The 17215-nt window shown below is 40.5% G+C and overlaps 1 protein-coding gene across 1 annotated transcript; it reads left to right on the top strand.

Moving 5' to 3' along the window:
- Positions 1–38: 38 nt before the first annotated feature.
- mov10a (Mov10 RNA helicase a) lies at positions 39–15350 on the top strand (the record flags this gene model as incomplete). Its single annotated transcript, XM_083892663.1, has 22 exons — positions 39–157; positions 306–408; positions 975–1162; positions 2307–2542; positions 3369–3615; positions 3741–3881; positions 3984–4146; positions 4394–4545; positions 4643–4813; positions 6654–6801; positions 7636–7797; positions 9405–9508; positions 9628–9725; positions 10960–11058; positions 11225–11333; positions 11433–11550; positions 11938–12129; positions 12219–12290; positions 12381–12506; positions 12609–12697; positions 13676–13788; positions 15313–15350. The coding sequence occupies 22 exons, from the start codon at positions 39–41 to the stop codon at positions 15348–15350; spliced, it is 2988 nt and encodes a 995-aa protein (XP_083748789.1).
- Positions 15351–17215: the final 1865 nt, after the last annotated feature.

Below are 17215 nucleotides of genomic sequence, written 5' to 3'. Positions count from 1 at the left end.
CATTCAAAGTAGCGGAAATTATCGTTGTCTTTGAGACGATGCCGTCGTTCAAAGCGCTCGAATATGGACGGGACTTCTTTGACTTTCTGGGGGACAGAAAGTCCATCACTGACGAGGAAGAGCTGAAGAGAATCTACGACTTTGAGTTCATGAGCAGGTGACCCGTGTCTGTCTGTGTGTGTGTGTCTGTGTGTGTGTGTGTGTGGGAGAGAGAGAGAGACACGACTCAGCTCGGTGTGTGTGTGTGTGTGTGTGTCAGTGTGTCATCCTTTCACCACCATGTATGTCTCTCATGTTGTTCACAGAAGAGGAAATGAAGGCCCCCAGTTCTCCACTGTTATTTCTGCTCTTTTGAAGGCAAAGAAAGCCTATAAAAACGACGGGAGAATCTACTTAAATGACATTAAGGTAGTGTATACAGTATATATGTGTGTATGTACTTAATTCAACAGCTGCCTTTTGCTTATCAGTGCAGTTATTATCATCTCTGCAAAAAAAAAAAAAAAAAATGGCTGAACACATTTTGGGTACCTCAGCAGTTGTAAAGTAAACCAGCGATGAAATTTGTTTTAGTTTCGATATTCAAACAACGAACAAGTCACCATCAACAAATGACCGTTTAAATGCAAATATTTACATACAAAAAATGTATAACATATATGTGAAGTATTAAAATGGAAGAAAAAGAGGTGTGTCCTGACTAGGCAGTGTAGTACTGTGGTCCTGTACTGATTTGGAGTCTTTAGGTAACCTGGAAGCTATTCAGCTAAAATGCTAATATTTACATATATTAAAACATATAAGAAGTATTACAATGGAATAAAAAGAGGTGTAGGCAGGGTAGACACTATTGAAGAATGGAGAAAATGAGACCGATATCTTCTCAGGCAATTGCTTACTGACAATATATCATTTTCCCCATAGACTTCCATTTGAATGGCGTTAAATCATGTTATCTCTGCCCCCTGTTTTAGGGCCAAGTGAACTATGACCAGTGGCGGAGGAGGCCCCGGACCTCTCAGTCACCCAGCTCCAACGCTGACGCTAAGAGCACAGCGATGACGCCTGCAGCCTCCTCGAACTCCCTGACCCCTATGGCCCCTGTGCTGACCTCCAAGAAGAAGATGGCTGCAGAAGTCCTTCGCAAGTTAAAAACTGACAAGTGAGTCCATTTGACTGTGTTGGATTGCGGATAGCTGAAGTTGACCAACAGAAAATGAATAAAGGGCTATTTTGATTTAATAGTTGGTCAACTGAGAAAGATATTTTTGCTTTGCAAACAAAATTGTATTTTCCCTATTTTCATTTCTTTCATTTGTATCAAAGAGTTTTGAATTGGATTTTTTTTAGTGCCACGAGATCCACGTTAAAAAAAAGGGGGGTCGCATTTTGTTCTGACTTTGACAATATCAGAACAGGAAACTGATGCAAACTCGACATTAAGTGTGAACAGTGAACAGGAAACAGGGTTTTGAGCCTGATCGCATAGAGGAAGAAGCTGTACCTTCCAAGGCGGTTACAGGATCATCTGCCAGATGGCAGAAGGAGGAGGTTGGTTCCTATGAGAGAGGAGCAAATGTATTTTTTTTTTTATCATGATCCCAGCCTTAATTGGCTATCGTAATGAACATGGGCATGACTTTATGAGTCCTGGCATCTTCTGACTTGAGATTGTACCCACTTCTTCTAGGTGTAGTCCATCTAAAGCCCAGCAAAAAGAAAAAAAAAAATTCTGATGTCTTAGATCAGTCATTCTACGGGGTCAGGATCGGAATATAGAGATGGGTCAGGGTAAATTAAGTTTGAGTTATTTTATCAAACAAAATCACCAGTAATGGCCTAGTAATAGACTCAGAAATGCTCTATTGTGCTTAAACCTTACATTGTGAAGGGGGTCATAATACTAAATAATATATAACCACTAAGTTTAGATGTATTTCTAATTGTTGTAGCAGATATTTTCAGTTTAAGAAAGTTTTTTTTTTATTGTTTCCACTCATTCAGACCTGTTATTAACATTTTGTCCTGAGTGATCACACCTGACTGTGTCCTGAATGCATTATTAGCTCTGATTACTCAAACCACATTTGGAGGTGGGTTGGGACAAGTTTGGCCAAATTCTTACATGTGAATATAAATCTGTCCTCAGGTACGTTTCTCTTTACATGATCAAAATCTGACACTAGGTCTGAATGGGGCAAATTAATGGGAAAGAAAGAAGCCGAAAGGGATTACATTCATGTCCTGGCTCAGACTTAATCTTGAAGGTTTCAAGAACACACTGAACTATAAATATTTACTTTCAGGAAACCGCTGAAAGCTAATAAGGGCGGCATCGAGATCACCTCAGACCCTGAGGAGAAGTTTGGGAGGGTTCGGCTCACGGTTGATGGTCTGGGACAGCATGTCATCAAGTTCCTCATCGTAAACAAGGGCGCAGACTCCGTCCACTTCACCCACTACACTGTCCTGCATCAGCTTCGCTGTTTTACTCTGAAGGGTGAGAGTGCGACCAGGGCCACACCACTGCTCCTCCACTCAGGTAAGAAAACTTCTGCTTTAATCGACACAAAATAATAGGATTCCCCACCTTCCCTCATGTAAACTCATCAACATTTTTGTTGAGGGGAGGAGCATTTACTGACACACACACACAGCCTACTCTTACAAGCAGAACAGACCATTTCTGTGTGGAGTTGTGGCTCCTGAATGAAGAAAGTCCAAGCTATATTTCCCTTGTTGTGTCCATAGACCGCTGTCCAAAAGACACCGTGTTGTAGCATCCGTAGTGTAACACTCTTCTTCATTGAGTCTTTTCTCCAAGTAGAATGGAAATTGGTTTGGCGTCATCCACGCAGAAAATGTGGAGGTGCACCATAAATAGATTTGGATTAAATTTTCAAGAAATGTCCGAAATGGGACCAGGAACAAGTGATTACATGCTGCACGCTGGCAGGGTTTATTTTGTAGGCACTGAGCTGCCTTGGCGGAGGTCTGCGCTCTCCGAGTGCGTTTCTAGTTTCCTTTATAATGTCCACAGAAGTAACTCGACATTTTTGGACATTTCCCTACCTGGTCACAAAGATCACTACCCTAAAAATATGCATACTGTTTCTGCACAGCATTTTACCTGTTTATATTAGCACTTAACATACAGTTTGTTGGATTGTTTTAATAATGAACTTTGCATTATTGATAAGGAAATTCACAAAAATATATTATATATATATAAATCTCTCCAAAAAGTCAAAGTATGCTCAGGAGTTTTTGAGTATTCCTGCCAATTGACAGGCAACACTGAAAACATCACCTGCTCGAAGGAGGTAATTTTTTTATTTTTTATCTGTCCTCTGCCTTTATTACAACAGGTGAGAGCTATGAAGTTGAGGTTTGGTGCACGCTTGAGGATTATGGATATTTCCCGACCACAATTTACTTTGAGTTCTGCCCCAGCGTTGCACAGTCTGCGCACTTCTACATTGTGAGAGAGATGGCAGTCTGTGCCAGGACCAGCCTGGCGAAGGAGCTGGGGCCTGTGGCTCCTTACAAACCACATGAGGTGACCAAACACAAGCCAGTCAAGACCTTGATAGAAGAGGGAGTACGTCCCGAATAGTAAGTTCTGAAAACAAGTCTTAATCTCATAGATGTACTGTTATGAATAGCAAGAAATCTATGCTGCCCCTGGAACTGTACTGTAGTGATAATTTTCTCATTTTCTGTTTTGTTCTTCTCTGCAGTTCTGGTACGTACTGTTTATTGGAAGTGGTGAAATTAGGAACCTACAAGTGTCCGCATTATCTGAAGGAACTGGCTAAACGAAGGTTGGAGTACTCCAGGTACCTCTCTGAAACTGCTAAAAAGAAGCTTGAACCAGTGAGGTGAGAGAGTTATGTAAGATATTAATGTTAACCTCACGTTTGTCAGGCTAAGTAGTTAATATAACTGACCCTCTTGTCTATGTGTCTGCATTGTGTGCCCAGGAGTGTCCTCCAGTCTCCCCTCGAGATGCAGAACTACAGTCAAAAGTTTCACCGGCTGCTTCACCTGGAAGAGTTACAGATGGAGGTGGACATCAGAAAATATGACCTTCACGGTCAAACCATGAGTCTTGACCCAAGAAACAAAGATCTGGTCACACTCAATGTAAGAACTTTTGAAAGGATTGCTGAGGAAGGGCTTGTAAGCTTGTAATATTGCAGATGTAGCCTGGCAACACTGCTCAGTCTGTCACAACAACTGAATAATTCTGTCAACATAACCCTATATTGACTGTTAATGATTAAGTAAGGGGTGGCCGACCACTCAGGGACTAAGAGGCACATTTTTACGGTTTTACTGCAAAGAGCCACATCATACACACCAAGGCACACTGTCATTCTTCTCCCATCAGGTTCCTGGTGTAGCAGAGAAACGGCCTTCTGTATTTCGAGGAAGCGCTGTGAGGGTGTCCAAATCTGAAGACACAGAGCAGCCAATCATCGCATACACTGGATATGTTCACAGAGTCGAGCATGACAGTTTGACGCTGGGCTTCTTAAAAAAGTTAATCAGACACAACCATACGTGACTACGTGAAATTGACACAAATGGACCTAACTCACCATATTTCTTTACTTCTATCCTATGATCCTCCTTTCAGATTTTTGCGGATATTTAGGGACGACATCAAGTTTGACGTGGAGTTCGTTCTCAGCCGTTTGACCTTGAAGCTGCAGCATCGAGCAGTGGACTTGGCAGAAAAACATGGGCTCGGAGTGGTGCTCTTCCCATCTGATCCAGCAGTCACTAGTCTCACCTTACCTAAACTCAGGTACAACATGGAAAACACTCATAGATGTATAGTTGTCTGTCATTATACAGGGGCAAACTCAGTGAAAACAGAGGAAGGAAGATTTTAGCCACTTAACAAACAGCACATGTAATACAAATCTAGGTAAGCTAAAGTGTTCCCTGCTTTATCTCGCCATCAGACCACCTTTTCTTATTGTTAAACCTGTGAGTCTAAGACATTTGTTTTACTTCTGTAAACCCAAACAAAGGATTGCAAACACCACATACTAAAACATCTGTGATGAAAAGTAGCTGATTCTTTTTCTATGAACTTTGGTGTGGGGAAGTGAAAATGCTAAAATTGCTGTTTTGCCATTGGATTCTGATGACTGGTTTACAAAGTTATAAAAACGAAAGTTTCCTGTTGGCTGTCCTGACAACAAGTTAAAGGGGACATATTATGCATAATCAACTTTTTAATCATTTAAATCCTGATATTTAGGACTCGCGATGTTGACTTCCACTGGGACGTCACAATTGTTGTCTCGCGGAGCTCCACTTTGTCCGTAAAACACACAAGATTGCTGGCGAGGGCAACAGTATCCGAAAACCGGAAAGTCTGCGAAAAGTTCTACTCTTGGCTCCACAGTGCAGCACAGAGTCCTACACAAACTTCCAGCCTCAGAGGATTTATCTGTCTAGTGGATACATGTTATATATGATGGCAATGTGCCTGCTTGAGCCTGCAAATTAGGATCACCAGGGAACTAGGTTAACGTGGAGAAATAGGGTATAATATGACTCCTTTAAGTGGTGAATTTATTCTTTAAGCGACAGTGTGGAACATACACACAATAGTGAGACGCCTCACAGAATCACATTTAGAGTTCTTTGTCTGCCTTCCTGATTTCCAGCCCCGCCCTAATTTGTCTCACCTGTGTCTCGTTCTGTGTTCTGTGTATTCCCTGTTGATGTCTGGCTCTTTGTAAATCTGTCCTACTTTGCAACCGTGACATGGTCATGGCGTAAAGCACGTCGCGTTCTGTGTGCTGCACAAAAACACAGTACTACACTGGAAACACAGAGAGAGAGAGAGAGTCGTGTGGAGCTGATGGGCTTGATCACCATTGTGTGAACTGATTTGACAACGGTTTACGGAAAGTAACAGACATTCATTATTAATATTATACAGTTATGCACTACAGCTTTAAGAGTGTAAAAAATTGTGTTAGTGACCACCTTACCAAATTTGAGTGATGAAAAAAAGTGTTAGATTTTAAATTATGTGCGCACACCATTCTGGTCTGTAAGAGGAAAAGTCTAATCTTTGGCCATCTTTAGGTTTAACGACTCACACATTCCTATATCCAGATCTGGTGTTCACCAACAGCCATAACTTACAAACTTACAAACTCCCACTTTGGGTCAAAAAGAGCTCTCCTGTGTCCTTCCTGTGTAGCTTTGTTTTCCATAAATCTGCTGAGAGAGGAGGATGATAAGACAGAGGAATGCACTCTTCTCAAGGTTGCCTGTCCTTGGAGAAAGATTTGCGCAGGGCTCCTTGACCCGAGACGCTTTGCCTCCAGGCGCGTTAGATAATGTGTTAGTTATAATGTTTTATATCAGAGAGGGTGGCATACTGTTCATGTCCCGAATTGTCTCTGTTCTCCTTGGATCTGAGCTGTCTTCAATAAAATCTTCCAACTTACCCGACTCAAGTGGGGACCAGAGTTGCGTTTCATCACTGTTTGTACAGAATAGTAACGTAAACGTTCTGATAACATTCCGTAGAGTCCTCTACCCTCCTGCTCTTCCTCTTTATCAGCAGCACATGCAGCCTCACAGCAGGAGTCTGCTCCTCTTTCTGTTCTTCTCTACAGCTTGTTTAACCGTCAGCTGGAAAAAAACCCAGAGCAATGTGCGGCGATCCAGCACATTGTAGCCGGATCATCTAAACCAGCTCCTCATCTGGTGTTCGGGCCGCCTGGAACTGGAAAAACGATGACTCTGGTTGAAGCCATTCATCAGGTATTAAAATGTTGCATTGAATTCATCTCCATAAACGAGACATTTAGAATGTATTAAAAAGGTCCTTGCAACAAAAATGCCAAACATTTTCTAGTTGTATCTTTTTCAAGGTGAAGATTTTTTTGTTGTCTCATCATACAAAAATTAAAACTTTTGGAATTTTTCTCCCAGACAAAATAAGACAATGGGTGACATTGTTTAAATTAAAACAAAAAGTAACCATCAAAAGAAATTGTCCCTAACATGAATATATTTAAACAAAATATTATCATCTTTGGGAGATTTTTTCTGCACTACTTCAAATGTATTTAATTTTTGTTTTTTTTCAGATGCATTACATTTCAAGTTATGTATTTACTTAAGGATTCATTTATAGCAGGGTTTCTCCCTCCTGGTCCTGGGGAGCCATTGTCCTGCATGTTTAGGTGCACACCTGATTCAAATAAAAGGGTTATCAGGCTTCAGCAGAGCTTACTGATGAGCTGACCATTTGAATCAGGAGTGACAAACCCTGCTTTATAGAAATACATTTATCTGATAGTTAACATTTGGAGGTGTCACCAGGGGGCACTGTTCAACAAACTAAGATAAGGAAGCCACAGAAGGGATAGACAAATCTGTAGTTCCCATCTTCTACAAAAACAAATCAGAGATCACATTTTACGCAAATGTGCATTTTACAGTATTAACTATTTGAGGTCTGTCATATTAACCATGTGTAGCCAGTTTATACTACTACGTCAAATTTCCAGGCGCACTTTGCAACATTTCACTGTCTGAAATCAGCGTAAACATGTGAGAAACATGTGGTTCATGAATTCTCGCTCTCATCAGGTCAGCAAGGCAGATTCATCGGTCCACATCGTCGCCTGCGCACCTCAAAACGCTGCATGCGACTTACTCTGGGAGAGACTGATTCCGTCCATGGGTTCCTGTAATGTTTACCGTCTGTGCGCCATCAACAGAGACCCGAGCAGTATTCCGAAGCACCTGCTGGTGAGAAACTGCATGCTTTTTTTTAATTTTAATTTATTTAAATCATGACTGTGTGTCTGGCAGCATCCAGTTCGTCTGTGTACACTTCTTTTGTACAAAATAGATCAAGAATGGCGTGAGGGAACGTGTTGTTACACTTATGCCTCCAAGGAGTAATTTCCAATGTGTTTAAAAAAAAACCAAACAAACAAACAAACAAAAACAACACATGAACAGAACAGAATGTGGTGGTTGAAGGTCAAAGATCACAGTTACAGTAAATCAGGGCTCTCAAACTCAAATGACCAAGGGGCCATTTATTGTGGTCAAGAGGGGGCCGGCCTAGAGAACAAAAAGTTCAACTGTTCACAATACTGCATCATGATATCACACGTATTATTTATGATGCAAAATAAATGTATTAATATCAAAAACAGACATTTATTTTAAATTACATCGGGCTCGGGCCCTAACAAGTGTATTTATATATGTAAGTGAATGTTGTATATGATACATTTAATAATGGGAGAATTATGACCAAATGTCTTTTCATTACTGTTATAAAAACATTGCTAGCAAACGTATATTAAATTTGATCACCTCGCTGGCAGCTGTGCCTCAGCTACACACTGTGTTTAAAAGACGGTGAGGTTGTTTAAGTGGGGGGGGGGGGCATTCCGGCTATAAGTAACATACTAGCCCTTTATTAGTAAGTATTAAGCACGTACTAACACCTTACCCTACACAATCTTATTCTTAATCTTTTTCCAAAATAAGGTGTCATGTGACATGAGAACAGTCATATCATAATCTATGATAAAAATGGAGGAAAGTGTCCTGCTCTTGTTTTTTTTTTCACTGCCCTGCATGTTTCAGATGTTTCCCTGCTCCAACACACCTGATTCAAATCAGCTCATCAGTGAGCACTGCAGAAGCCTGTTAACGACCTGTTTATTTGAATCAGGTGTGGTAGACTTTGTTTGGAGCTGCCACCACAATATGAACATATGTAGATTACTATCCTACTACTACCCTCCTAGGAGGGTGGGCGATATGAGCTTTAAATTATATCACAAAATCATCATCATGATATCACAATGATAGATATATCACAGAATTTCAAAATAAAAGCGTCTGTATTGATATGGAATGAAGTACAGGTAATACCAGGTATAAACTGGGCTTAGATTGCACATGAACTATTAAGAATTGGGTGGATACAATTGGGTGACAATTGCTTCACACAACGTTAAACAAGTCTGGGGAAAATGGCCATCTTAAAACTGCAGGGTGATAACTTCTGCACAACTGTGGTCCTGCTGGTAATGTGTGCACACTAAACCTTCGTTTTTTATTGTTCTTATGGACAGTAGCTTTAAAATCTTTATTCATGTATGGAGGATTTGGCACACTAATACATATTTTGTCATAAAAGTTGAAAAAAAGAAAGATATGTACATTTCCTCATAATCACAATAATCGTAATCACTGAGTTTATCAGGTTTGTTGATCCAGATGTTCGATAACATCTTCAGTAAGAAGTAGAACAGAGAAAACCCCTCCCACATATTTTTATTGTTGCCTTTCTATTTAATTTACCTTTGTTTTTCTTTTTTAAACAATTCCAGAAATATTCTAACTGGGATCAGAGTGAGGATGGCTTTGTTTTTCCAAAGAAAGAAGTTCTGATGAAATACAAAGTCATAGTCACAACTATGCTCACAGCTGGCAGGTAAGAGCTGCTGCTTTCTTCTAGTCATTCATAACATTAAAACATTAAATAACTTGTTTTAGCATCATCCTTTTAAATCATGTAAGTGTAAAATCTCTGCTTTGTGTCGTCATATTCAGACTTGTGTCGGGAGGAATCCCGGTCGGCCATTTTACCCATGTGTTTGTGGATGAAGGAGGCCAGGCAGTCGAGCCAGAGTGTGTCATTGCTGTCGCAGGTAAATGCTGAATTATAGGTATATTATTACCGTTCTAATATTTTATGTGAAACCTTCATGAAACAATCGACAATATCTTAAGCTCCTGTAAGTGAACTATCAAACATGATTTTAGATATAATACATTCCACAACTCTTATTGACTTAACGGTGAATTAAACCTCAGCTTTTCACTGTTAAATAAAACTAGCTGTTTGTATTCTTCTCTCCAGCTTCTTAAATGTGAATGTTTTCTGGTTACAAAAAAGAACAAACAATATTTTGTGAACAAAACAAAGACATCTGAGAATATCATCATCCCGAGGTTTGGGAAACACCGATCGACATTTTTCAACATTTACTGACATTTTATGTACCAAACAAATACTCGATTAATCGATGAAGATTATTGTTAGTTGCAGCTTGACTAGAGAACACACAACCTCCTTAGAATTAATACAGTAAATATCAGGATTTCTGTCCCAGTGGGACGAACAGACTGTTGAGGAATCTGTGAAACACTGGGCACAATGTAATGTGCACTGGACTTCAGTGCTGCATATCCTCCTGCTGTGATTGGTGCAGTTCATCAGGAAAATATAGCAATGCAAGGAATGTGCAGGACAGAATTTAGATTTTTCACCCTTGTCTTATTGATGGTGAATTACTGGCTGCAACGTATACATAAAGGGTTCGTATGAAAAAGGGTAAAAAATGTTTTTTAAATGGTTCAACCAAAATCCCGTTGTCAGGAAACAGGGGGCATGTGGCGCAGGTGCGGACCCAGGGGTGTCTCAAAGTGTCATAAAATCGGAATAGCGATAGGTTAGAAAGAGGAAAAAAACCAAAACACCGAAACTGTATAGAATGAAGGCAAAGGCTGCCCAGGAGGCCTTTGATAACCCTTAAGGCTGAAGTCACAACAAACTCTCTAGCGCCACATGAGTGTTACACACTGGGAAACAGGCAATTGTCATCAAACACACAAAGAGAGAACCTCTCACTACCTCTGAAGGTGAGACAATGAGTCAGCGCAGATAACTGGAGACTCAGGGTATATGAACACTCCCCACATCTGGGCTTTATCAACACCAATCACTGCCACACACACCTGACTACAGGGAGTTGATTCTCCCACCACTATCACAGAGCTGAAAGATTGAGTCCCCCTCACAGCCGTGTTATATATTATATAATTATATAATTATATTTCTACTGTTTGTAAGTTGTGTAACATGTTCTCATTGTGTCTCAGGTCTCCTCGATCCAGGGAAGGGTCAGTTGGTGCTGGCAGGAGATCACAAGCAGCTGGGGCCGATCATTCGCTCTCCTCTTGCTTTGAATAATGGACTCGGTGAGATGTCTTTGTCCTGATGTATTTTTACAGAACTCTGTCACTGCTCAATGTGGCATTTTTGTCACACAGACTGTAAGATTTTCGACAACTGCTGATTCCTTTTTATTTCTTTCCGAGTGTGTTGTCGCACGATTCAATGATTATGGTTTTGAACGACTTTCAGGGCTTTCTCTGCTCGAGAGGCTGATGAAAACCAACACTTTGTATGAGAAAAATCCAGAATCGGGACACTTTGACAGCCGCTTTGTCACCAAACTGTTACGAAACTACAGGTGTGTCATTTCTTTTTCTTTTTTGGTTAAAGTTGCTTGTTAAAAGTAATACCATTTTCATTGTTAAATGAATGAAATATTACTCTCCTTCTTACTCAGGTCTCATGGTGCCTTTCTGAAAATCCCCAATGAGCTCTTTTATGACAATGAGCTACAGGAGTTTGCTGATTTGGAGGAACGTCAGGCTTACTGCAAGTGGAGACACCTTCCGCAAAAGGTATGGACCATGACATCATCTTTAAAAGCACAAGTTCAGCAGTTTCACATAATGTGTGAAATATTATTGTCTGCACATAGTTATGACTGATTTTAACTTAATTTAGACATTTGCATCACTGGTGGTTCCTGGTTTGTATCAGATCAGCTCAATAATTCATCCTTTGGAAGCTAAGAACTAGATGCTGCAGAGAAAGAAGTTCAAACGCCAACATTTGTGTTGTAAACCGGCCTGGTAGAGACCGATCCGTCTGAAAATTTGCTCTGGAATCGCCTGGTTTATAAAACCATTTACATGCAAGATAAAAACACACAAAAATCTGCAACAGTTATGATCCTGTTCTAATTGTTATGGAGAAGTGAAATAATGTCTGAGAACCCTCTACAGGGTTTCCCATTGATCTTCCACGGAGTGATGGGGAAAGATGAGAGGGAGGACAGAAGTCCGTCTTGGTTCAACGTGACAGAGATTGACGTTGTGGTCGACTACCTCATCAAACTGAAGGAAACACAAGGAGAGGACGGTCTCCCCAAACTTCACGCAAAAGACATCGGCATCGTCGCACCTTTCAGAAAACAAGTGAGTCTCCGTGCCGTTGGTTTGCTTCTGTGGAGAGAAAATGTGTGTTTTGACTCATCATTGGGGAACATGGCTGTTTTTCCTGATAGATTGACAAAATCAAAAAAGCCTTGCGGTCTGCACCAGGACTGAGGCAATGGACTGATGTCAAAGAGATCAAGGTACAAAGCTGTTCTTTAAATACAAACATACTGGTAGTTCATGTGAATCAAAGAAAATTATGTAACAATGTATTCTCATTGCCATATCAGGTGGGCTGTGTGGAGGAGTTTCAGGGACAAGAGAGGAAGATCATCATTATTTCCACCGTCCGCAGCAGTGACAACTACGTCAAGATGGACAAAGACTTCAGCATTGGATTCTTGTCAAATGAAAAGGTCTGTCACACATTCCTACCTTAGCATACGCGAATCATGGAACCAGATATGGATTTTTCCTTGTTTTTGCCCCTTTTAACTGTGCATTTACTTATACTGCAGAGGTTCAACGTAGCTGTGACGAGAGCCAGGTCTCTGCTGATTGTTGTGGGAAACCCTGTGATCCTCAGCAAGAACCCTACCTGGAAGACGTAGGTCACAATGAGTTTGGAAGTTCTCCTTGTCTCTGTGCTGGTTTTCTCTCAGGTTGTCTAGCGTCCTCTCTGCCCAAAGACTTGCAGAATGGTGGGTTTAGGGTTAGGTCACCATAACCCTTACCCTAACCCTTACCCTTCAATTGACCACTGATGTCTATATCACTTATGTTATTTGATTAAAAAAACAACTACCTTCCATGTTCACCAATAACCCACATAACACACCCCAACCATTACATCGCATCCTGCTCCTCCACAATTAAGTTTCCCTTTATGTTAACTGGTGGACTTTCATTACGTCAAACATGGAGTTTTACCTAACTAGTGCAGTGCCCATACGTTAGCATGCTAAGCGAAGATTTAGCGTTAGACGTTGTCGTGGTCGTGAATTCAAAAATCTTCAAATGTCGAGCCATTTGGGTAGCGCCCCTGCCTGGTGTAGCGTGATGAATCAGCGATAATTAAAATTACTCCAAAAAACATGAAAATCAAGGATGCAGACCATCGGGCCGATGCCCAACCCTTATCCAGAATCATAGGTCGATCTGACTAACGGTCAGTGAGACATGACCGTCACACGCACACTTGCTTTATAAATAGTTGTAACTTATCAACTTATCCATTAAGGGTCATGAAGGGGAGCTGGAGCCAGTCCCAACTGACAGTGGTTAAGAGGCAGCGTTCACCCTGGACGGGACACCAGTCAATCAAAGAGCCACCATACCGTGACAACCACTGACCTCTGCACTTACGGGCAATTTAGTCACTGTTCAATAACTGAACGTCTTTAGAATGAAGGCGGAACACCCAGAGAAAACCTGCACAAACACAGAAAGAACATGCAGATCCCACACAGAAAGGCCCCCCGGTCTAACTGGGATTCAAACCAAGAGCCCTCTTGCTGTGAGGCACTAGTGCTTACCACCACAGCGCCATGCTATCTTCTATTTATTTATTTATTTTCATTTACAGGTTCATCAGCTACTGTGTGAGGGAAAATGCTTACAGGGGAATTGACTTCCAAGACAACGGTGAAGATGACGTTCTGTGTGTCCTGCAAGCCCTGCAAATCAGTGTGGATTATAGTAAGTCAGTGAAAATGACTGTAGACTAGTGGTGCCGTAGACTTGCTTGGATTACGTCTAGCTACCTCTGCGTTAGTAATATGTTGTAATTACATGTGAGTCAGCTCAGGGAGTCAAGTCAAACTGTAGTGCTCTACTCACATGACATTGGATGACACTCTGCAATCTTCTCCCATGCAAACTCTCCTAATTTGTCTCCATCAGAGACCTAAAATATTTGTTCATCACTCCCTGTTATCTCTGTGTAATCATACACTGCCCCAACAACAAAGGGTCAATTCTAATATTAAATATTTCACCATAAAAGCCTATGGGGCCTGTGATGGGGATTTGTCAAAATGAGGTCAGCTGACTACATAAATATAATGAACGACAAGGTTTTTGTCGGGCACATTGCAAGATTCCATGATTCAAAGAATGATGCAGAGAGCATGAGTCATCATTTTCACACATGGGTTGACCACCTTGGACCTTAAGCAGCTTCTTGTTCTCTGAAATCTCCACACAGACAGATCCATCCTCAAAGATGTGTGGCCATCTGCCTTGACCGGTTGGGTGAAAGGAAAAATGGGAGACAGAGGAGAAGTGGGGGGCAGAAAGTGGGGAGAGAAATGACAAGAGGGAGACCAAGAGCAGATATACACTCTTAGAAATAAAGATTCCACAAATTTCCTTCTACAAGGGCTGAGGGTTTTTCAAGGTAACACTAATGGTTCCAGTAGAATCCAGAGAACCCTTTAAACAGTTGTATGAAGTTATACATATCAAGGTTTAGTGTTTATAGAACTACAATATAGTTTATACAAGCAACAGCAGAGATTGTTGATAAAAATTATGCTCATATCAACTTTAATTATAGCATAATATGTATGATAATAATAATAATAATAGCCTTGAAACTGGATCTGGATCCTGCAGCCAGCAAGATGAGGACACAGAGAGCTAGAGGACAGGAAAGAGACACACTAGGGAGAGAAAGAATAATGTTAATGACATATAATGTTAATAGTCATATTCATACCCAGCAGTGTGTCCTGTTATCATCATCAGATATATGGCGAATGCCAAATTTCCCACAAAATTCTGAGCAATCACAAAGCAAGCATGTAGCTTAGAGTGCATGCGAGTTCTCGACTGCAGTGTGAAAACGAATCAAACTCAGGTTAAGTGCAAAAATTGGAACATATTACTCCCCGGATCAGAACAAATTACATGTATGAAACAGAATGGACTCAACGCTAAAGTCCACTGCTCCCAACATAAATACAAGACCGTGGGTGTAAATTTGATGCAACTATGGACTGAAATAAATGTTGCACAAGACTATCGAAGTGGTGCCATGCCGAATTCATTTCTTGATCAAAGCTAAAGCTAAAGACTGGGAGGCTGTGTGTACAGAGATGATGACACGAGTTCTCTAATCGAACTGCATCTTGTGCTTTGCACAGGAAAAAAACAAACGCTTTCTGTCATGTGAAACTGTGAGAAAACTAAATATGTGTGTCTCTCTGTATTTGTCCACAGATCCTGTAGCAGACGAGAACTCTGCACAGCAGGAATGAGCCTTACACAAAACTATCTGCAGTGAAATCAAGTTATTATTAGACCAGACTGGTGTGAACACAACGCTGGTATCTGCCTTTTATGGATGTATGCCAGACGCATGCTTTATTCAAACCTATGTGGATGAAATAATCACTGTGCTGTTTTAATGAAAATTCCAAAGTATTCCTTGAAGTATTCCTTTTTTACTTGAGTGCTCTTTTAAAATTCATGTACAGCTTAAAAGCAAGTTCACTTACCGTGAGCTACACAAACATCAGATCCTGATGAACTGTTTGTTTGCCAATGTGCTCAAGAAACGCATTTATAATGTAAACTCCACTGAAGACATAAAAGTTTAGTTTTTAGTTTTGCTTCACAGTTCTTCTGCAATAATAACATCTCTCAGGACTTCTGGGATTTTGTTTTTGTGTTTTTTTTTTTTCTGTCTCAAAAAAGAGCACCTGTCAGGTCAATACAAATCTCTCAGTTCTTCTCTGTTACACTGAAGCGAGTCTGTGTTTTCCCTTTTTAGCAGTTGTTGAGTTTGTTAACACAACATAAACCTGTATACATGCCATCTTTTTTATATTTTAGATTAATGATGTATTTGTCCCTGCTCAATAAACTTCTGACTATGACACAGTGATAATATCTCACTATTTGGCAAAATCCTGTGTGTGTACGTATTAATCTTAATCTTATGTTAAAGGTAAAACATCACGACTAACCCATTAGATATTAGGCTTCACAGTGCACGTACATGTGGGCTAATATTTGGCTTGCAACAATTACAGCTGCTCCTTTTATATAGTGTGTTATATTATTCATTTATAAATGTTAATATTATATATTTAACATACAACATAGTGAGTTGTGCAGCTTTTTTTTCTAAAAGAATTGACCAGGGATAGTGAGTCGGTCTCGTCTCAAAAATAGTTTATTAACAATGTTCACCTTCACCTCGGATCAAACATTCACGACAACACTTTTTCCTGTTTACAAAGCATGATTACAATCACCTAAACATCTGGATCCGTAAACTTTTCAAATACTTTTTGCTGCCTGTGTTTGTGTGTGTGTGTGTTTTCTTTTCCTAACGCAGGTGAGAACATTGTACTGCAAGGACAACTTTTAATCCAGTGGCACAACACAATCTGCCTTCTGGTTGGACACCAGACCCTCTGCTACATCTCCATGGGAACGCTTTCATCGTTGTGCAGCTGTGAAAGTTATTCAATCTTGCGACCTGGACTTTAGATTCATATTTCACCTGATTTAATGGACCACATTCTTCTTATATTCACATTTAATCCTATTTATCCCGTTAGCCATACATTTACATCCATTTACTTTCGTGTGCTCAGTGGTTTTTGATAAACACGTGTATGCTGTCATGTTGTCATTAGTTCCTCTTGTTTATTTAGTGTTAAGGATTCTAAGGTGTCACGTACGTTGCCAAATGTGTTTGCTACTTGCCATCTACAGGGTTCTGATGGTGCTTTTGTGCGATTGTAATCAAACAATGGCCCCTTTTCAATTCTTTCTCAGAAAAAAAAAAAAAAAAAATTAAATACAATTTTTAAACCTAAGCTGAAAAAGCAAGTTATGGTTCCTCCACTGGATCACCCACTTAGGAGCATAGCATGTGCTAGGCCAGTAGAGGGTGTAAAGTCATACAACATAATAAGAAGAAGTACAGACCATGCCATTTTGGTCAGGTTGTTGCTTATCCTGGCATCATGAGGACGTTTCATGCAACATCAAACATACTGATACTGCACACACACACACAACTAAGAGCCACACAGACCAAGACATGTAGTATGAAAGACTGGAGGTGGAGTAATGGAATGCAGTGAAGCGTCTGTGACTGAGGTCTGTC

The sequence above is a fragment of the Microchirus variegatus genome (assembly GCF_963457635.1).
Source record: "Microchirus variegatus genome assembly, chromosome: 7".
Classification (NCBI taxonomy): domain Eukaryota; kingdom Metazoa; phylum Chordata; class Actinopteri; order Pleuronectiformes; family Soleidae; genus Microchirus; species Microchirus variegatus.
Note: the sequence above shows the minus strand (reverse complement) of the source record. Positions and strands in the feature narration are given on the sequence as shown.